The sequence below is a fragment of the Mobula birostris genome, chromosome 7 (assembly GCF_030028105.1).
Source record: "Mobula birostris isolate sMobBir1 chromosome 7, sMobBir1.hap1, whole genome shotgun sequence".
Taxonomy (NCBI): Eukaryota; Metazoa; Chordata; class Chondrichthyes; order Myliobatiformes; family Myliobatidae; genus Mobula; species Mobula birostris.
The window spans coordinates 155,096,552-155,119,243 of record NC_092376.1 but is presented as its reverse complement, the minus strand read 5'-3'; the positions used below and the strand labels follow the sequence as shown (position 1 = coordinate 155,119,243).

General features: G+C 38.1%; 1 protein-coding gene across 4 annotated transcripts in view; it reads left to right on the top strand.

Annotated features, from left to right (window-relative positions):
• Positions 1-22,692, top strand: part of LOC140200520 (uncharacterized) — a 147,923-nt gene that overhangs the window by 37,365 nt on the left and 87,866 nt on the right. For all 4 annotated transcript variants that reach the window (XM_072263982.1, XM_072263981.1, XM_072263983.1 and 1 more), the window contains exons 4-6: positions 4,204-4,345; positions 4,938-5,104; positions 19,216-19,288. In XM_072263982.1, the coding sequence (XP_072120083.1) occupies positions 4,204-4,345; positions 4,938-5,104; positions 19,216-19,288 (382 nt within the window). The remainder of the gene's footprint in view (positions 1-4,203; positions 4,346-4,937; positions 5,105-19,215; positions 19,289-22,692) is intronic.

Sequence of the window (22,692 nt, the reverse complement as noted above, 5' to 3'; positions counted from 1 at the left end):
CTTACAGCTCTTCCTAATTTAAATGATTATATGCTAATAATGGGTGGAGATTTTAACTATTGTTTAAATCCTTTGATGGATAGATCTGTTTCTAATCAGACACTTCCAAATAAATCTGCTACTCTTATCAATTCTTTTATGGTTGATACAGAAATTGTAGAAATTTGGAGATTTTTATACCCTAAGGATAAAGCGTTTTCATTCTTTTCTCATGTATATCATAAGTACTCTAGAATTGACTATTTCCTTATTGACTCTCGTTTAATTCCATTTGTTGTTGACAGTAACTATGACTCCATTGCAATTTCCGACCATGCGCAGTTGAAACTATCTATCAAATTAATGGATACATTTTCTAACAGTAGACAATGGCGGTTTAATTCTACTCTTCTTCAAGATTGGAAATTTGTTAATTTCATCAAGGATCAGATCGATTTTTTCTTTTCAACAAATGCTATGGAAGAAGTTTCTAGTGGAATATTATGTGAAACTTTTAAAGCATGTATATGTGTTCAAATTATTTCATATTCTGCTGGACTGAAAAAACAAATTAATAATGAAATACAAATGCTGGTTGATAAGATCAAAGAAATTGACAAGGAATATTCTAGTAAGGAGCTTTATAAAAACAGAGTAGCACTTCAAATGGAGCATAGCTTATTACTAACATCCTCGATTGAAAATCAATTAAGTAAAACTAGAAGTCACTTCCATATACATGGTGATAAATCCAGTAAATTATTGGCTCATCAATTGAAAACTGCTTCAGTTAAACACCAGATTCTTAAGATTCGTAAAAGTGATGGTATCCTGACCATTGATCATGATGAGATAAATAAATCCTTTCAAGAATTCTATACTTCATTATACCAATCAGAATTTCCGGATGATCTTACTATAATGCACGAATTTTTAAGGAAATTGAATTTTCCGAATTTATCATCTGATGAATGTTTAGTATTAGAAACTCCCATTACTGAAGATGAAATTAAAAATGCAAACACGAGGAAATCTGCAGATGCTGGAATTTCCGAAGGGTCTCAGCCCGAAACGTCGACTATTCCTCTTCCTAGAGATGCTGCCTGGCCTGTTGCGTTCACCAGCAACTTTTATGTGTATTGCATGAAATTAAAAATGATATTTTTTCGATGAATTCAGGTAAAGCACCTGGTCCAGATGGTTTCACAGTAGAATTTTTCAAATCATTTTCTAATATTCTTTCACCTTGGCTACATAGAATTTTTAAGGATGCATTATCTACAGGTAAATTACCACAGTCCTTTTATGGTGTTTCTATTTCCTTAATTCTTAAGTAAGATAAAGATCCCACTGAATGTGCATCATATAGGCCTATACCTTTGTTGAGTGTAGATTCCAAGATTTTTTCTAAAGTATTAGTGACCAGATTAGAAGAAGTATTGCCTCAAATTATTTCTGTTGATTAGATGGGATTTATTAAAAATAGTTATTTTTTTAATATTAGGAGATTAATGAATATTGTTTATACTCCTTCATCTAGAACTCCAGAATGTGTCATTTAACTAGATGCTGAGAGAGAATTTGACAGGGTTGAATGGACATATTTATTTACTGTGCTTGAAAATTTTAATTTTAGTCCGACATTTATATTTTGGATTAAATTAATATACCTTACCCCTTCGGCATCGGTATTTACCAATAATCAAAGATCTCCTTTTTTCAGTTGTTTCGCGGCACTAGGCAAGGTTGTCCTCTTAGTCCGTTGCTATTTGATATTGCTTTAGAACCTTTGGCCATTGCTATTCATGAATCAACTAATATATTTGGTATCACCCGTGGGAATAAAACACATAAGTTATCACTATACACTGATGATTTATTACTATATATTTCTAACCCCGAAAAATCTATTCCGGCACTACTATCTTTGCTTGATAAGTTTAGTAATTTTTCAGGCTATAAACTGAACCTTAGTAAGAGTGAACTCTTCCCTTTAAATATGCAGGTTCCAATTTATAGGTGTTCACCATTCAGACTAGTTATCGATTATTTTACTTATCTGGGTGTTAAAATTACTTAGAAACATAAGGATTTATTCAAGCATAATTTTTTTTACCTTTAATTGATCAAATTAATCAAATTTTTATTAAATGGTCCCCATTGTTTCTATCAACGCTTGGTTGAATTAACGCTATTAAGATGATTCTCCTACCAAAATTTTTATACTTGTTTCAAGCATTACCAATTTTTATTTCTAAATCCTTTTTTGATATTTTAGATTCTAAAATCTCTTCATATATATAACAGAACAAAAATCCTAGATTAAGTAAAAGATATTTACAGAAGTCTAAAAAGGATGGTGGTTTGGCTTTACCAAATTTTAGATTTTATTATTGGGCAATTAATATCCGATATTTAATATCTTGGACACAAGATTTGGATATAACTTTATGCCCACAATAGGTAAACCTGGAATGTAAATCTAAACAAGGGTTTTCTTTGACTTCCATTTTAGGGACTTCTTTACCATTTGTTATTTCTAATTAAATAAACAAATGGTTAATCCAATAATTAAACATACAATACGAATATGGTTTCCATTTCATACATTTTTTGGCTTGACCCAATTTATTTAATCAAGCCCTATTACGTCTAATTTTTTCTTTCAACCTTCTATTATAGATCAAGCTTTCTTGGTATGGGAAAGAAAGGATATATTAAGCTTTCGTGATTTATTTTTGGATAACTGTTTCATATCTTTTGAACAGTCATCTAATAAATATAATTTGCCTAGATCTCACTTTTTCAGATATTTACAAATTAGAAATTTTTAAAATAATAATTTACCCACATTTCCAACTTCACATCCAATTGATATTACAGAAAAAATTCTAAGTTTAAATTCTTTTCAGAAGGGTTTAATAGCATTCATTTATAATTTGATTATGAAAATAAATTCAGGTATACCTGATAAAATTAAGATTGAATGGGAAAGAGAACTCCAACTTCATTTACCTATAGAAAAATGGGAAAAGAATTTTTCATTAGTTAACATGTCCTCTTTATGTGCTAAACATACATTGATACAATTTCAGGTGGCGCATAGGGCACATATGTCTAAAGACAAATTAGCTCATTTCTGTTCACATATAAGCGCAATTTGTGATAGATGCCACTATGAAGTTGCTTCCTTGATTCATATGTTTTGATCTTGCCCTTTTTTGGATAAATATTGGAAAGATATCTTTGATATTATTTCTACTGGTTTGCGTATTAATCAACCACACCCTGTTTCTGCAATTTTTGGGTTACCAATGATGGAAGATAGTTGCTGATCCCCTTCAGCCTGTCAGATGATTGCTTTTATAACATTAATGACTAGAAAATTTATCTTATTGAACTGGAAAGAGGTCAATCTCCCTAATACATTTCAATAGTTTTCTCGAACTATATCTTGTTTAAATTTCGAGAAAATTAGAAATGGCACCTCCGACCCTTCAATTTAATTTGAAGAAACTTCAAGACCATTTATTCAATGTTTCTATATGATGGAGTTTGACCTTTTTGAATCCTTTTTTTAACTTAAAATATACAGATAGAGGTGTGGAGTTAACAACATTAATGCTTCTATCCAATGTAATATGTTAGCTTCTCTTTTTTTCTATAATTCTGTTTTTTTTTTAGTTTTATTTAGTTTAGGTTGATATCGCTTAGTTTAGTTAATATGCCTTTTTTTCTAATTTGGTATTTTTTTAAAGATTTTTTCCCATTTGTCCCTCTACCATGTTTAATTATATTTAGAGTTTGGAACACTTTATACATCTGTATTATTACCAATGATATATTTGTAATGTCAATTATTAATAATGTAATCTTAATCTGTTTATTAATATTGTTGTTATGTTTATAATTTTGAAAATTAATAAAAAGATTGGAAAAGAAAGAAAGGGGTTAATTCTGAATTCATCTATTTCCAGTTCTATTTATTCTTGATTTAAGACTAGTGGTTTGATGGTTTAATTAATCTGTATACTGATGATCGGTTCCCCTAAGGATCTTTTATCGGAACCTTGGATTGCTTAAAAGTTTATGAATTTGTATTAATACAGCTTGTGGATTTGCTTTCCTGGGTTTTATTAACCATTTCATGCTGGGTTCTGTTTTTTCATTCATTCATTATTACACAGAATAAAATATTTGAGTTTCTTTTTTTGTCAATTCCAGCATTCAGATCAAAATGTGAAGGACAATATCAAAGAGTCAAATGACATTACACAAGCAAAAGATTTCCTCTCTTCAGATTTATCAAACCAAGGAACACATTTCGTGAGCCGTCCATCAAACATCACACATGACAATGAATCAGGTAAACTGTCCAGGTCCTTCAATCCTAATCACAATGCTTCACATGGGATGGAAATAGAAAAGATCAGAATAATGCAAGAATTCAATAGTGAAACTGGTAAATCCAGATAATGATTTAAAAATTCAGAAGTGTGATGTACTAGTTCAACACATAATCTTAGGGAGTGCTCAAAACTTCTCATGTTGATATCTGTGAGTACCTGAGAATGCAATAATTGTAGACCATGGTGTCTCATTCACTAAGAGTTGCATTATTAATTCCAGCATGGCATTGGGCAATTTGTCATTCATAGAACACAGAGCCCATTAGCCTAGAAGATTAAAATTTAAAGTATCTACTTAAAGACCTATTTATCGATATCTCATTAATGATAATATTCTTGGCAAAATGCACTAATTGTTAATGATTAGAGAGAGGGTTTCAAGAACCAGATAATGATTTACTCCTACAGAACGTTATATTAATTTAATTAAAAACAAAACTGTACCAGTAACTGACTCAAAAACAAGTGCTTGTCGCTAAATGTTCTCACCTGTCTCAGAAGGGAATAATGTTAATTTATATTGATTACTACAATACTTTACTTTCCAAGAACCTAAGGACAAAAAAAGTGATTCATTGGATTCCAAATTGGACCTCAATCCAGACTACAAAGTCCAACTGCGATCTACTAGTCAGAAGATGAACACAGCCAATATATTGTCTACTACTTCTGTGATGATTTCAGAAAATGGATGCTCACATTTGATGCCAAAAAAAGTAAGAATTGCATTTTAAAAGATTTACTTAAGCAAGTCAATAGCCAAGCACTGATATTCAGTTGGTCTGTAATCTTACCATAATTGATGGAAAAAGAATATCTGATCCTAAAAGTGTGTCATAGATGTGTTATGTGTCCAGATCCTGTGTCTGATTTTTACAGCACAATGTTGGCAACTCAAAAGCTCCAGATTTGTAGAATAAAATATGCCAGCACAACAATGCAAGCTGTTCAATGCCATGAACTTTATTCTCTGTATGTTCTGCCAGACTCCCACTAGGCAGACATCAATGGTCTCAGCAAGAAGGTGTCTGGCATGGTTAACCATAACATTGTGTAGGATTTTCAAAGTCCAAATGAATTTTGTTATCTAAGCAAATGTATTTTTCCTGAAATCCAGTGCCATAAAGAATTTCAGAAAATTCTGTCAAAACTCGTACAATTAATATATGAGATTCTGCAGATGCTCGAAATCCAAAGTAATGCGTTTAAAATGCTGGAGGAACTCAGCAGATCAGACTGCATCTATAAAGAGGCAACATTTTGGGCCAATGTATGGTCTCTGTCCGAAATGTTGACCCTTTAAAACTCATAGTCTGTCCACCAGATCTCAGTCCTGCACTGCTCCATCCACATCACAATACCAAACAATGTTAACTATTGAGTTCAGTATTTATTTTTCCACCACTTTTCTGTTGTTCAGAAATCCTTCCTTTGACTTTAACTTATTATGGAGGACCATAAAGTTTTAAAGAGCAAAGTATAAATGAATTCTTTATCCCCTTTCTTTGTTTCTTTCTTTTTCAATCCTAACCTAGTGGGAAATAATTATCTTATGTTTTACATTCTGTTCTATAAATTCTGCATAATTTAGCTGTGGCTAAATTTAAGTAAGGCATTAGTAACAAAAGCTACAAACTTCATGCTACATTTGAAGTTTTATTTATGAGCTATAATTCTCAGAAACAAATCCTCTAAAGCAACTTCTGAACTTACTCTACCTACCTAGTCACTAAATTGTTTGAAGAGGTAAAGACAACGCCTGCTTTCTATTCACAGGAGTGGTCTAACAACACTAGGTGGCACTAAAACATCAACTTACCTTGGCTCTTTTCTGAATGTTTTCACAAAGGAAAAAGGGCAAACTCATATATAAAATAGAACTTGCATTTATGAAGTACTACTTGAGGTCTCAGGTAAATTTGAAGTTTAGACACTCCTGAAATATAAGAATATAATGAAAGTCCTTTTCTATCATTAGGAGAAAATTCTACAGCAAGTTAAGCTATAACTGTGTAGAGGTTGGCAGGGGAAGGAATTGTTGACATTTTGTGTTGAAAGGCTACATCTGGTTTGAGGGGGAAGAGGGAATTCAGTCAGCATATTAATGAGAGAGGGAGTGGTGAGGTGGGGCATGCAGCTGATTGGTGGACTGAGGAGGGTTGAAGATTGATTCAGATTGGGGAGGGTGATGGGTAGATTTGGGAAACAGAGGCAGCTGGATGTTAGGTGGAGGCAGACAAGAAGTAAAGGAGATAGAACCAAACGGGACAGCAGAAAGGGAGGTGGAGAGAAGATCTGATATATGATAACACAAATGCTGTCAGTTCTGGAATCTGATACCGCCGTCAATATTGGTTCTTAAAGTGTAATCACAACAGTTTTGAAGTTAATATAATGGTGAAAGGAGCAGCAATGAGCAATCCTTCTATGAACAAATGCAACAAACTTTCTGCTAGCAACGCCTGGAATATCTAGAAACTTCCGAGATCAGATCTCTCTGCTTTTGAGTTGGGATTGGTAAATTTCCCAATCTGGAACATGGACCTTCTGGAACATAGTAGACCCTCATGGTTTAAATTTAGTACATTCAGAACTCTCCTCACTTCACAGCTTTCACTAGTTTAAAAGATCCTTGTCTAATCCTGCCTGCCGGCGTGACATGAATAATTAGTAAACAGGAAGTGGAAGAGTGAATGTAATGCTGAAGGCAAGGAGGATCTTAAAACTCTTGTGGTAAATGGGAGGGTGGAGATTGAGAAGGAGATTGGAGAATGTAGTTCATAAGAGAATGGGATAAAGAGAGGGGCAGGTATGGATATGGTGAAAGTTGGGGATTACCATTAAAGTGCAGAGCTCTGGGAGAAATAGCGAACAGTTGGACAGAGGAACTAATGATTGGGGGTGCAAGAAAGGGATTGCACATCAAGCTTTGGGGAAATTAGAGATTAGGCAATTGGAAGATGTGAAGCAAACTGAAATTCCGTGTGGGTACCATGCTGAGACAGGAAAATCCAGTAAAAATGAAATGGGCAATTTGAAAAATTAATTCTGTTCCTGTACAAAAAAAGAGGAGAAAGAACATCACTGTATTCTATGAGAAAAGTCATAAGGGAAAGGAAATAGCATTTGTATAGTGGCCTGTTAAATCATGAGATATTTTGCCATTTGTGACTATTCCTTTCTTTTTCAATCTTTTTATTAATTTCAAAATATAGAAACAAAACATAGCAATAATACAGATAATATGAGATGTATTGTTACATTTAAAAAAGAGTAATTGCAAAACCAAATAGTGGAAATTACCAAAACTCCCATACATGTAAAACTGATCACGGATAATATAAAGCAAAAAAAAAGGAAAAAGACAAAAAAAAGAAAAAAAAACCCATCCCAAAAGAAAAAAACGACTAAACTAAACTAAAAGACTTGGGCAAAACTAACAACTTAAAAATGGAAAAGAAGAAAACCTCAGCGTCGACGCCTCCATTCCCCTCCAACAACAGTACAGAGAAATAAAACCAGTTTGGAAATGATCAAATTACATCAAATGAAAATGCTGAATAAATGGCCTCCAAATTTTTTCAAACTTAATAGAAGGATTATAAACTGCACTTCTAATTTTCTCCAAATTCAGACACACCATAGCTTGTGAAAACCAATGAAATACTGTAGGAGGGTTGATCTCTTTCCAATTCAACAAGATGGACCTTCTAGCTATTAAAGTAAGAAATGCAATCATCCTTCGTGATGAAGAGGTTAAATTATTTGAGTCTATCATTGGTAGTCCAAAGATAGCAGTAATTGGATGAGGTTGTAAGTCTATATTTAGGACCATTGAAATAATATCAAAAATATCTTTCCAATATTTCTCCAACAAGGGACATGACCAAAACATGTGAGTTAAAGAAGCAATCTCAGACTAATCTGTGACTATTCCAATACAGACTAAATCATCACCTTAAAACAGAAAGATATTTGTATTGGCAAAATAAAAAATGAAATGTAAAAGTGTTTGATTCTAAATAAAATAACATGAGAGTTCCAGCAGCACTTTATTAGATTATTAGATTAGATTAGATTAGATTATGAGGACACGCAATCCTCTTTTATTGTCATTTAGTAATGCATGCATTAAGAAATGATACAATACTGTATTCCTCCGGTGTGATATCACAGAAACACAGGACAGACCAAGACTGAAAAACGGACAAAAACCACATAATTAGGGTAAATGAAAGTAGGCTTTTATCTACTGAGGCTGGGTGAGACTACAACTAGAGGTCATGGGTGAAAGGTGAAACGTTTAAGAGAAACATGAGGGGGAGATCTTCTTCACTCAGAGGGAGGTGAGAGTGTGGAATCAGCTGCCAGCAGAAGTGGTGAACGTGAGAGTGATTGCAGCAATTAAGAAAAATTAAGTAAGTACATGGATGGAAGAGGCTTAGAGGGCTATGGTCCAGGTGCAGCTCAATGGGACTAGGCAGAATAATATTTTGGCATGATCTGTTTCTGTGGTCCAAAGGACTTGTTTCTGTGCTGTGGTGTTCTACAACTCTATGACTATAACATTCTATGATGGAGCTTCTTGATTTATCAATTATATTTGTATTCCTAGTGAAATAATTTTACTGTTGAGCTGAGAACATTTACAGGACTCAGACTGTCGGCAATTACTTCTTCATTACAAAGGTCTGTCAATGTTTCCCTCACCTTTAGTTTCCTATCTTTGGAACCATTCCCCATGATCAGACCCCTTCTTTAGGCTCTTTCGTTCTTATTTTTGCTTACGCGTAGAGTACCTTTGAATTTTCTGCAACATCTATGCTCTCATAAACCAGTAGAAGGCTTACCCAATTTCAGAGTCTTTTGTTACTGTATATCTAGATTATAATGAGTTTTCAGCTATCATGTATGTGACCACATTTCTGCAAATGCTTCCAATCAAACTTTGCAACTCTAGTCAAAGTCAAAGTGGAACTCTTGAAACTCTCACAAAATGCTGGAAGAACTCAGCAGGTCAGGCAGAATCTATGGAAATGAATAAACATTTGACGTTTAGCACAATGACTTTTCTTCAGGACTAAGGGCAGGGGGGAGGATGCCAGAATCAAAAGGTAGGTGGAGGGGAAGGATGACTAGATAGAAGGTAATAGGTGAAGTCAGGTAGGTGGGAAAGGTAAAGCGTCAGAGAAGAAGGATTATGATAGGTGAGGAGAGTGAATCATGGGAGAAAGGGAAGAAAGAGGCGCACCAGGGTGTGGTGATGGGCAAATGAGGAGAAGAGGTAATAGGACAGATAGGGGAATAGAAGAAGAAAGAAGGAGGGGAAAAATCTTTGTTCATGCCATCAGATTGAAGGTTTCATCGATGGAATATGAGGTGTTGCTCCTCCGCCATGAGGGTGGCCTCATCATGGGAAAAAAAGGAGACCATGGACTCCTGTAAAACTGTCGTTAAAGAGACTCGATGGCGTCAACTCTTTCCCACCTAGTGTTGATGTAACTGACCCAGTGTGACAGTGCAGCCATTAAATAGTCTAGGGGAATAAGCCAGGTTTCTGGCCTCACTGTGTGCTGCAAATCATACTGAGGATAAGATCTGACTTGTTTTAGTTGACTTCCTTAGGTTCATGCCTGGAAAATGACTGTTCATCTGATGCTCTGTGCGAGCCAACAACTTCAGGAAAGGAAAATTGGGAATAAAAAGTTTTCAAGTATTTTTGAAGCTTATTTGATAAAAGAATAAAGTTTTCACTTTAACAGCCTGAATAACATGCCTAAATGTCAGATGTAATTTGTTGGCTTTGAAGCACTTCAGTACCAGCAACTTGCATTAAAATAACACTTTTAATGTTATAAAACATTGCCAAGTACTTCACAGGAGTGCTGCTGAGCATGATCTGGCATTGGACCGCTTGCCAAGATATTGGTCTGGATTGTGATGGTAAATTCCAAGTGGGGCAACTGGTATTTATCAATTTAACTGGCAGCAAGTCGAGGAATTCTGCACATGCAAAGTCAAACACAGAAGTTGCAAAGTTAGAAAGTAAGTACATTGTAATATATTGTATACTCTGCTGTTGGACCCTTCCCCACCCCCACCCCCAAGCATCTGGTAGAAGAGGTCAACCTTGATGACATAATGCTGTTGAATCAGCTTTTGGATCCTGCATGCAGTTAGGCCTGGCCCAGTATCTGCAACCTCGTGCATGTGAATGGGAACTGCAAGGAAGAGCAGGAGATGAATTCCCTTTTCTTTGTTTCAAATTGCTTAATGCTTTATTTAATTATGGTTAAAATCTTTTAGTTGATTTAAATATTTCGGATTACTTATTTCATTTAAATAAATTGTCAGGGTAGCTTTGGGAATGAAGCTACTACTCTTCACAATTAGAGACCCACAAAACATTTTGTCTCTAGAATCCCAGTTGCTTCTGGCCGGCAAAATAGGAAACCCTCATCCTGATCAGGCATGGACTTAACCCAGGACGCAATTGTGATGTATCATGACAACGAGATCTGACTTATTTGAAGCAGAATGCTGTGCATTATGGAGCAACTTCAAACTGCAGAGAGAAACAGAAGGAGGTGGAGATGTTAAAGAGAGTACAGAGTAACGTAACTGGTGGTGATGTTAAAGAGAGTACAGAGTAACGTAACTGGTGGTGATGTTAAAGAGAGTACAGAGTAATGTAACTGGTGGAGATGTTACAGGGTAACGTAACTGGTGGAGATGTTAAAGAGGGTACAGAGTAATGTAACTGGTGGTGATGTATACAATTCACAACCACCGACGTTGAGTTGGACTTTCACTTTAAAAAGTTGGTCTGACGTGATGACATAATTACATAAAGGGTTTTTATCATGCTTTGAGTTCGGTTTTTTGGTGTTCAATAAATAAATTGCTGCAGTTTTTAGAACATAGAAATCTACAGCACATTACAGGCCCTTTGGCCCACAATGTTGTGCCAACCATGTAACCTACACTAGAAACTGCCCAGAATTTCCCTGCTGCATAGCCCTCTATTTTTTTAAGCTCCATGTACCCATCTAAAAGTCTCTTAAAAGACCCTATTGCACCTGCCTCCACCACCATCGCTGGCAGTGCATTCCATGCACCCACCAATCTCTGCGTGAGAAACTTACCCCAATATCCCCTTTGTACCTACTTCCAAGCACTTTAAAACTGTGCAATGTCATGTTAGCCATTTCAGTGCTGGGAAAAGCCTCTGGCTATCCAAACGATCAATGCCTCTCATCATCTCATACACCTAAAACATAAAACATAAAACACCTCTACCGATTTGCGAAACCCTTCAGCACATTGGTGACCCTGAAGGCTCTAGTACAATTCCAAAGTTATTGAACATGTGGGCCAATGCAGTTGCTTTGAAACTACTGGAGTTTTGGGAGCAAAATGCCGTCACTTCATTTGTACACGTGGAGGCTCAATTCATGCTTCAAGAAATCTCTGCCGACATTATCAAATATTTCTATGTAGTAGCATTACTCAGCAACTCCACGGCTGTGAAAGTGGTGAGTCTACTAGAATAACTGGCTGAACAAAATACTGTAAATACTAAAAATATACATTTTACAGCCTTTTGGTTCATCGGAGTCTGAGCATGCCAAACAGTTGCCTTCTTTGCCTGGTCTCAGCAATGCTAAGCCTTCGAGCTAATGGACCACATGGTGTCTCTCCGGGGAAATCACCATCATTGTTTTATTTTTAAAGAACTCTTCATGTAGCAAATACCAGATCAAGTCTGCATAGCCCTCACTAATACTAAGATAGCTGATAGTCGATACTCAGCGAAGGAATGGTGCATCATTCCTCCTCCTTTCTCTACCACAATAAGCCTGGTCAGCAAGACCCCCAGCATAAGGGTGCCCACAGCTATGAAACAGACAATGTCTGACCTGTTCTTTTACCATGATCACTTTGGTAGGAATGTTAGGAAATCCCAACCACCTTGCAGCTATGACAGTGCCAGCACATCGGGACATCAGAGGTCTGTGAGCACCATGGATTCTTGCTGCCAGAATCATCTACTGTTCATTATGGACACACTTTCAGGGTGACACTTGGTTCATGCAAGCAGAGGCTCAATTCACGCTACAAGAAATCTCTACTGTCAACACCATATATTTCTATGTATTGAACACACTGGTGCTCAAGTGAGTGTGCTGCCAGCATTGCCTATTAATGAGAAGGTAAAGAGTGATGAAACCTCACTGGAGGCTGCCAACAGCAGCAAGATCCAGACTTACAGGACATGATGGGTGACTCTCTGCTGTGATAATCCCTTTTGGCCTCTTTTGAATATTTGTGCATGTCTTTTAGGCTGAAAAATGCAGGACAGACTTTCCAACGGCTGATGGGACTCTGTATTAAAAGACTTGGGCTTGCTTTTTGTTTTCCTGGATGACATACTTATCGCCAGTGCATCCAAATTCAAACACTTATCCCATCTCCACACACCTTTTGAGCACTTAAGCAAACATGAATTGGTTATTAACCCTGCTAAATGACAATTTGGGTGGTCAACCATTGACTTCCTCAGCCATCATATCTCCACAGAGGTGTGAAACCTCTCCCATCAAAAGTAGCCACTATTATGGATTTCTCACCACCCCACACTACTGAAAAGCTACAGGAGTTTTTAGGCATGGTGAATTTCTATCACTGCTTCATTCCACGAGCTGAACTTGTGCTCCCCCAGTATAGTACGCTTAAAAGCAATACCCTTTACCAAGCGCTTGACCGGTCAGTGGACCTGACCAGGGCATTTGATGATACCAATGAGCTCAGTCTAATATGACCCTACTGGCACACCCACTCCCCAACACACCCATAGTCATTACTACTGATGTCTCAAATTATGCTGTGGGTGCTGTGCACGAACAGTTGGTCGGAGGCATCTGACAGCTGCGTGTCTTCCTCAGATGCCAGCTCCGTCCCCTCAAAAGGAAATACAGCATGTTTGACCTTGAGCTCCTCAGTCTCTCTCTGGCTGTCCATCATTTTTGTTGTCTTTTAGAGGGTCGCCATTTCACAGCGTTTGTTGACCACAGCAACAACATAGTCATAGTCATAGTCATACTTTATTGATCCCGGAGGCAAAACACCACCTAGCCTACATATCTGAGTTCACAGCTGATGTACAACATATCAAGAGGAAATATAATGCCTTGACTGATTGCCACTCACGGCCAGCCATTGAGGCCATATACATAGAGGTTGAATATGCCGGCATAATAGCCGACCAAGCTTCTGACCCAGAGGCCCAGGCTTACCGAGCAGTTGTCACGGGCCTGTGGTTGGCTGATATTAAGTTTGGGGAAGCTGGGGTTTCTCTCCTGTACGATACCTCAACTGGTTGCCCTCGCCACATCGTGTCCGCAAACTGGAGGATGACTGCTCAACACATATCTCCTCACATCCTGGCCAGAAGACCTCACAGAAACGCGTTGCACTAATGTTTGTGCGGCACAGCCTTCGAAAGGAAATGTTTGATTAGACTGCAGCCTGTGTGGAGTGCCAGCGGGCAAAATTTACTGCCATGTTCAGGTGCCACTGGCATCTTTTGAAGTCCCTGAGCGACAGTTTGACCACATCAATGTGGACCTTCATGGTCCTTTTCCTCCTTCCTGTGGTTGCATTCACCCCTTACCATGGTGGACCGTACCACTGGTGGCCAAAGGTTACGCCCCTAGCATCGACAACAGCCACAGATGTGTCTCGGGTGCTCATCAGCACCTGGCTCAGTTCGGCACCCCATCTGATATTTCTTGTGCTGGAGTGTTTAACATTCTCAATAATCACAGCATGTTTAGAATGATTTCCTTTCTTATGAAATAACCTTATTAAATATCCTTACAAGTACGCATCTTAAATTTGATCTACTTGAATTTTGTGGCTAACACAATGTTCTATATCTATCTGATAACAATTTGTTTTATAATGATATGAAAATCTTCCACATAAAGTTCAGTGTGTTATTGCATTGCGTAACAGGGTGTTCTTGGTCACTCTGGGTTAATGTGATACTTAACTCATTTTAGCATTATTCTTTACCACATCCTTTAATGTAAAATTCAAAACAACCATAGTACTTTGCAACATCAGTATACTAGTCAGGATCAATATGAAATCATCACATGTTTTATTAAATCATTTGCTTTTGCAGCTCATATCAGCAGTTAAAATTCTTCTGTGGATAATTTTTGCTTTATAGAAGGAATCTCATTGATGAGCTGATCTCTTTGGTTGGATAGACTCTTTAACGGTTATGATTCATTGATGAAGGTATTTATATTTCAGTCTCTTGAAAAGAAAGGTATGGCATATTGTTCAGCAGGAGAAGTCCGAGAGGATATATTAACCTTAATAAATGCGGTGTTCAAATTATTGCAAATTACATTCATACAACATACAGTAATAACATAAATTTCCACAGGTTATGTTTATAAATTCTTAGTAATATTTTTACTGCTAAAGTAGTGCCAAAAGTGTCAAGAGATTTTCCAGCAGGTTAGGGAAGTGGGCAGACTGTGCTCTTTGAACAAACTAGTATATAGTCAATATATCAGATGGTCTCCTTATGTGCTAAAACATTCTTTGATTCAGAGTAGCATATTTAAATGGATATTTTGTTAATGATTAAATGATGAAAAACTGTTTCGGGATCTATATGCACAGATTTCAATGCTAATGAGATTAATATTTATGATGTTGAAGATGATACCAGGAGTTCAGTTCCGTGTTGAATGGGATTCCATAGCTATTGACAGACCAATTCAATCTAATATTGCAGTTGGATAATGACAAAATGCAACAGTAATGAATTCTGCAAACATGTTTACACCCATACCATTTTTTTGGTGAAGCAGTGAGGTTTCGATGTGCTATGCAGATGATACCTTAATGCATGGCAACTGGTGGAATTATCAATTACAGACTTGGCCACCCAAGCAGTCCAATTGGCATTTCATCTGCACCCTCCCAAACAGGCAGCAGAGTTACAGAGAGAAAATTGCAGATGCAAGAAGACAGGATGATTTATGGATGGAGTAGGAAGATTGTGAAGATGATTTAATTCAGTGCATAAGTAACCGTAACAAATCACGGGATAAATTAAGAGCAGGGAAAGAGATTGAAGAGATGACTGATGACAAATTTGATAAAGAACTTGGATTGGAGATTATTAGATTCAAAGAAATAATGGTTAATGTAAGGTGATAAGCCCTACGGATATAGATGAATGGATGTCCTCTGACTTAGTGACAAAAAAATCCATGAGTCCTCACTTGTTGGAGGTGAAGATTACAATTATAGTATAATGTTTAAAAGACATTTATACAGGTACATGGAAAGAAAATACTGTGAGGACTGTGGACCAAATGCACACAAATGGGACTAGCACAGAAGTACATCTTGGATGGTATGGATGAGTTGGGCCAAAAGGCCTGTTTTAGTGCCGTTAAACTTCTTGACTCCTTGACTCTAAGGTGAGGAAAAAAGAGAAAAGGATTTAATGAACTATTTAGAAGTAAGATGTCACTTTTCTTTTCTAGAATAACCCATGATCCAGCATGAAAAAGGATAAAAGTGGCCAGATTAACAGCTTTTTTAAAAATAAAGTTCAATTTTTATGTAACATCTCTAAGGCACTTGGAATCCTGCAGCTACTAAAGGAGAGTTTTGAAAAGCAGTTTTATAATTAGAGTTGATAGGGTTTAAAGAAGGGAGAGGTGAAGTATATTTGTTCAAAACATACTTACCTTTTACTGACAGTTCTGTGGAAAACAATTTATGAGTCATTTTTCATGGATTAGTTGGACTCCCAACATTTCCATCTGCAAATTGCTTCTGACTTTTCCCTGCAAATGGGCCCTTGGACATACCTCTCCGAGTCTAACAGCAATCAATACACATTTGAATGCCTTTTCAGTAAAAATCGGTTTTAACCAATCAAACCACTTATTGAGAAGCAGTTTTCAAAATGAATGTGTGGTCTTCTTCATTAAGTCCTACGGTGGACTGCTTTCCCAGGCCCTAGCCCATGGAGTCTGGTGTTGGACTTGTTGCCTTGGACATGGTTAGGCAACTCTTTTTTAGATCATCTAATAATCCTTCAGTGCTGGTCTCCTTTGAGTTGCTTGATATCTTATTCAGTCCAATCATGATTCTGACTTCTTCCATGACTTATGCCTCCAACCAGTCATAATTCAGTTCTCCCGAGCTAATCACAACAACAACTACCAAAATCATTCCCTACCACCCTACCCCAAACATCGCTAATTATGACCTTCTCAAATACCTCTTGACACTTGATGCCTTGGCCCTGATCCCCAAATTTCTTTGTTGTGTCCAAATCAAAAATTACTAAGGAAACCCATGGCATATAACCAGTCAGCAGCAGACAGTAGAACCTCACCAAACATGAAGTGGTTGGTCACTTATTGTATCCCATCTTAGCAGACTATCCCTGGCGAAGAATAATTACTAAGACAAAGTATTGTATTTTCATTGTTTTTTCCTGCTAAAAGGAATTGATTGAAAGAGAAATATAAGATAGGAGTTGGGAGGAAACAGTAAACTGGATGTGATAAATGAGCGGTCTTGTTTCTACTCTATACTCTCTTGCTATCATTCAGCTTTAGGATCTTTACCTACTTATTAAATATGTCACCTTATGAAATGACTAATAAGCTGCTGAATCAAATTCTTCGCTGACTTCATTAATAAAATATCATAAACGTGTGACGATCTCACAGATGTCGACTGGGCCCTTACGATATACACTCTGTGGCCACTTTATAAGGTACACTTGCTCTTTAATTCAAATATCTAATCAGCCAATCATGTGACAGCATCTCAATGCATAAAATCATGCAGACGTGGTGAAGGAATTCAGATTTTGTTCGACCAAACGTCAGAGTTGAGAAGAAATGTGATATGTAACTGTGACAGTGGAATCATTATTGGTGAAGACAGAGTGGTCTGACTATCTCAGAAACTGTTGATCATGCACAACAGTCTCTGGAGTTTACAGAGAATGGTGCAAAAAACAAAAAAAAATTCAGTGAGCGGCAGTTCTGTAGGCAAAAACACTTTGTTAATGAGAGAAGTCAGAGGACAATGACCAGACTGGTTCAAACTAACAGTAATGCAAGTAATCATAAGTTACCATAGTGGTGTGCAGAAGAGCATCTCTAAACATACACAACATGATGAAGCTTGAGGTGGATGGGCTACAGCAACAGAAGACCATGAACATACACTCAGTGCCCACTTTATTTGGTACTGTCATGGTCCGGTCCGTGAAGTCCATATTCCGGTTCACGGTCCGGTCCATCAACTCTTGCTCCAGGTTTTCCTGTCTATCCTGTTTCTGTTCTTGTTGAGCTCTAATTGAGGCAGTTGATGCTCGTTGGGGCTGGCTGCATAAATACCTCCAGAGACCAGGGCGTGGCTGCTGGATTGTTCTTGTCCTTACTCCTTGTATCCCTTCCTCTGCCTTCTGTTTCCTCGCCTGAAGCCTTGCCTTATCTTGCCGGTAACGCTCGCCTCGCCTGAAGTTCTCATTTCGCCTTGCATTGCCTGAAGCAAGTCTTGCTGGTAACTCTTGCTTCGTCTCGCCTGCAGTCTTGTCCTGGAGCCACTGCGTACCTAGCTCCCTTCCTGTCCCTTGCCTCCGCCGGGTAAGTCAGGCGGTATTGCCGTTTCCTGTGGTTGGTTCTGTCCCTTCCTGTCCCTTGCCTCCGTTGGGTAAGCCAGGCCGTATTGCCATTACCTACGGTTTGTTCTGTCCCTTCCTAACCCTTGCCTCCATCAGGTAAGCCAGGCCGTCTTGCCATTACCTGCGGTTGGTTCTGTCCCTTCCTGTCCCTTGCCTCCTTCGGGTGGAGATCCATGTCCTGCCCAGGAGTAGCCTCCAGTCTCCAGTCTCCAGCCAAGCCTCTAGCCTCTGACCTCAAGCCTGAAGACTCTAGCCTTCTACCTCCTGCCAAGCCTCGTCTCTAGCCTCTAGCCTCAAGCCTGAAGACTCCAGCCTCCTGCCTCCTGCCAAGCCTTGTCTCTAGCCTCTAGCCTCAAGCCTGAAGACTCTAGCCTTCTGCCTCCTGCCAAGCCTCACGTCTACTCTAGCCTCAAGCCTGAAGACTCCAGCCTCCTGCCTCCTGCCAAGCCTCGTCTCTAGCCTCTAGCCTCAAGCCTGAAGACTCCAGCCTCCTGCCTCCTGCCAAGCCTCGCCTCTAGTCTCTAGCCTCCAGCCTCCTGCTAAGCCTCGCCTCTAGTCTCTAGCCTCAAGCCTGAAGAATCCAGCCTCCAGCCTCCTGCCAAGCCTCGCCTCTAGTCTCTAGCCTCAAGCCTGAAGACTCCAGCCTCCTGCATCCTGCCAAGCCTCGCCTCAAGTCTCTAGCCTCTAGCCTCAAGCCTGTAGATTCCAGCCTCATCCTGCCTGCCAGCCAGCCAAGCCTCGTTCTTGCCTAGTTCTGGGGTCCGAGCCAGAGGCAAGACCCAGGTACTGGGTCCTTGCCCAGTCTCTGGCTCGGAGTCCAAGTCCGGGCTCCTAGCTCTCTTGTCCAGTCCTGTTCCGGGTTCCTGGTTTTCGTGTCCATGTCCTTGCACTCACCCTGTATCCTAGTCCTGTCCCTAGTACTTCAGTGTCTGTATCTTGCACTTGGGTCTGTTCCCAGCCACCGCCATATGACAAGTACAGAAGATACCTAATTATGTGGCCACTTTCTGTATACTTGTGTATCTTTTATTACCAGAGAAAGTTGCCAGATGATTTCTAATCAATATTCACAATCCATTTCAGGTTCCAACTGAAGATGGATCAAAGACTTTGTACAGTTCAATTCTTAAGAGTGATCATAGCATTCCAAAGGCAGGTAAATAACATTTTATTCTCCTCATGTTTACAGAGAATTAATCTATAATGCAAATGAATTCCAGTATTCTATAGAATATTTGGAAAAAGTCCCATTTTAAAATGTAACAATGTACTTGGTAATAAAGGGATGCTTATATCCTATCACTGAACTCCAAGCTTCCTATTTATTTATTGAATAAATCACCCTTTCAAGATAACCATTCTTCTGTTTTATTGGAAAATTTAAAAAGCTGAAAATGATTTTTAAGTTTATTAGGAGTATTAATGTGGCTGTACAATACTGAGTGTATTATGCCAGCTGAGAAAGTATATTAAAGAACAAAGTGTTGTTTTAATACTCATTTGGAAAATGTAATCATTATTTCCATTATTGATTTCATTTAAAGAAGTGAATCTTAATAATTTAAACATTGCTTGCTAAAATCACCTACAGCAAGGCTAGAGAATAAACTCTAGTGGAACATGCCAATCATGCCTCTGCATAATGTAATAGTTCTTATTTATTGGTTTTCTGTCGTCCCTGATGCGGGGCTTTGTACCCTTAAGATTCCTACGTTGATTTGCGTCATGGATATGGTTCAGAACATGGGCGTAATTGCAGAAAGTTTAGCTCCATGAACCTTTCTGCCATTTGGTTGATCTGCACCAAGATCTAATTTCTTTCATTCTTTCCCTGTCTGCAATGTGAAATTAGCAGCACATTTAATGTCAACTGCCATTTGCGGAAGAATGTTAAGAACTTCTACCACCTAAAGAATGTAAAAGTGATTCCTAACTTTATTCCTGAAAAATTCACCTTGGATAAGTCAACTTTGTCCACTTAACCCATAGCTCTGAAAGTTTCTCCTTGAAACATATTTCTTAAAAACTTTGATTAACACACACAAAATGCTAGAGGAAATCAGTGGAGACACTAGATTTGTGTGCATTACTCTGGATTCCTAACATATGCAGAATCCCTTGTATATTAAAAAAAACTTTGATTAATAATCCCTGAACCTTTTAAATTCTAGCAAACATTATTGAAATTTCCATTTGATCTCTTCAACATTATAAAATGTTCTCCTGAAAGTGTGCTGTTTGGAGCTGCTCAGTTTACTAGGTGTAGTATAATCAAGACTTATAGCAGGGTATTTTCCTGTCTCCAAAGCATAAAGACTAGAGCTCAAATTACCTTAACATTCTTTTCTGTATCTGACATTTTAACTGCCTTTGTATGTGGACTCCTAAGTCTCTTTGGACCTCACTGCTTCTGTGTTTTCATTATTCAAAAAGTACTATGTTCTATTCATTTTAGGCCGAATGTTAACAATCTCACATTTTCCTGCATTGAATCTGTTTGTTATATCTTGCTGCCCATTCCGGTGCCATTTTAAATAACATTACCAAGCATTTACCTCATCACAGTTTTAATCACATCTTTGAAATGTTCAGTCAGATTGTAGGGCCATTTTATAAACCCATGCTGACTTTTCCTAATTAACTGAAAATTTTCAGAATAACCAGGCACTCTGTCCTTAAATCAGACACGAGTAATTTCCTGCCAAAAGAAATTAAGCTAAATGATAAACAGCTCCACAGTTTCTTCCCAGTTTTATTGTAGTGGTTAAGGACATACACCACTTTTCTATGTATAGGAACAGTTACAAAATTAAGAGAAACTTGGAGAATTATGGCACAGAGTTTTGTAAAATTCTTGTCCATTACTTTTCAAACTCAGGCCACGAGATCATAATTCCATGTATGTATCCAAGCTCTCAGTTCATCATCTTTGTTCCTGATGCTTCTTGCGTTGAAGTACATGCACTTTAGCCTTTCTACCTTACTACTTTACTACCTTTACACCGTTTATTCTGCTTCTCTTTCCTTAAAGCCTCTTTATATGTTAGATCTGGCTTTACTCCATGCACTATACTTGCAGTTCTCGCATGACCTTTATCCTCCTCCACCTCACTATCTGCTCTAATACTCTGGTTCCCCTCCTCCTGCAAATCTAGTTTAAACCCCCCGGGTTCATACTATAAATATATTAACAAAATGTAATCCAAAATACATGTAGTAAAGTGCAGCACAGGAAGCAGCAAAAGCTCTCTGTCCTAGTGACGAGACCTTGATGGCAGCAAGGTATTCATTAGTGTCACAGCCTAAGAGGAGAAGGCTGTTACCCAGTCTGACAGTTCTAGTCCTGATGCTCCTGTACCACCTTCCTGACTGTAGTGAGTCAAAGAGATTGTGGGATGGCTGGTAGAGATCTTAAACAATACTTTGGACCCTTCATATACAAAACTTCTGGTAAATACAACAAATAGGGAGGAGGAAGACCCTGATGATCCTCTTGGCAGACCCTCCCCACCAATGAGGATATCCTCAAAAGGCAATGCCTCATAAAGGCGACATCCACTATTTAAGACCACTACCACCCAGAATATGCCCTCTTCTCATTACTACCAGCAGAGAGGAATTACAGGAGCCTAAAGACACACATTCATTATTTTATGTGTGTGTATGTGATAAAAAGCAAAAGAGAATGAAAATATGATATGCAGTATGCAATTATAAGTTCTAGAATATTTTATCTATTGCACTGTAGTTATAGTTCCTTATTTGTTAAAAGTGTGGACATGATTTTACCTGAACTATTCAATCTTCTGGAGCCTGCCCTTTGTATCTCCTGCTATAACTAGTGAGATCATTGTTGGCACAGATTTATTTTTCAACTACATCTGCTGTTGACTGGTTATAGTGTTTTGAAATTTCAAAGCCCAGGCTTGCTTGTGAATGTAATCCTTTATTTTCTGCACACCAAGCAATAGCTGAGGTGAACCCATACTTGTTCTGTCCTGGGCTGCAGGGGAATGATTTTCATGCACATGTAAAATTACGCAAGTGAATGGCGCTGTTCACAGGTCCTTGGTATGTTACTCGCATTAGACATTTGTAATGTCAGGAGTCGTGTATGGAACAGGATCTCTCAGACAGGAACTTATGCTTGAAGTCGTAGAGAAGCTTCAGAAAGCCTAAATTTAATATCGCCAGATCAACTTTAGAGCAGATACCCAGCTTTTCCAGCATTTTATTGGATATTGTGATCACGAGACCACCTGGAGACAAGATTGTGTATGTCTATGCCAGTCCCTAAATAGAAGTAGGATCCAGCTATAAAACGCTAAAACAAAATCTAGAATAGACCATCGAATCACTGAAGCTGACTACATTTTGTCCTGCACAGTAATTTCTCCAGTATCAGAATTAAAACAGACCCTCAGGGAATTCCAGTGTGAACCTGTTCTTTCTTTTCTGTCCTGTTTTCCAACTGAAATTCATTCATTTCATTTTTGCACCAATAGCGATGAACCTGTGTTATGTGTCAGATGGTGTCATAGTCGCAGGGTGAGGGTCTCT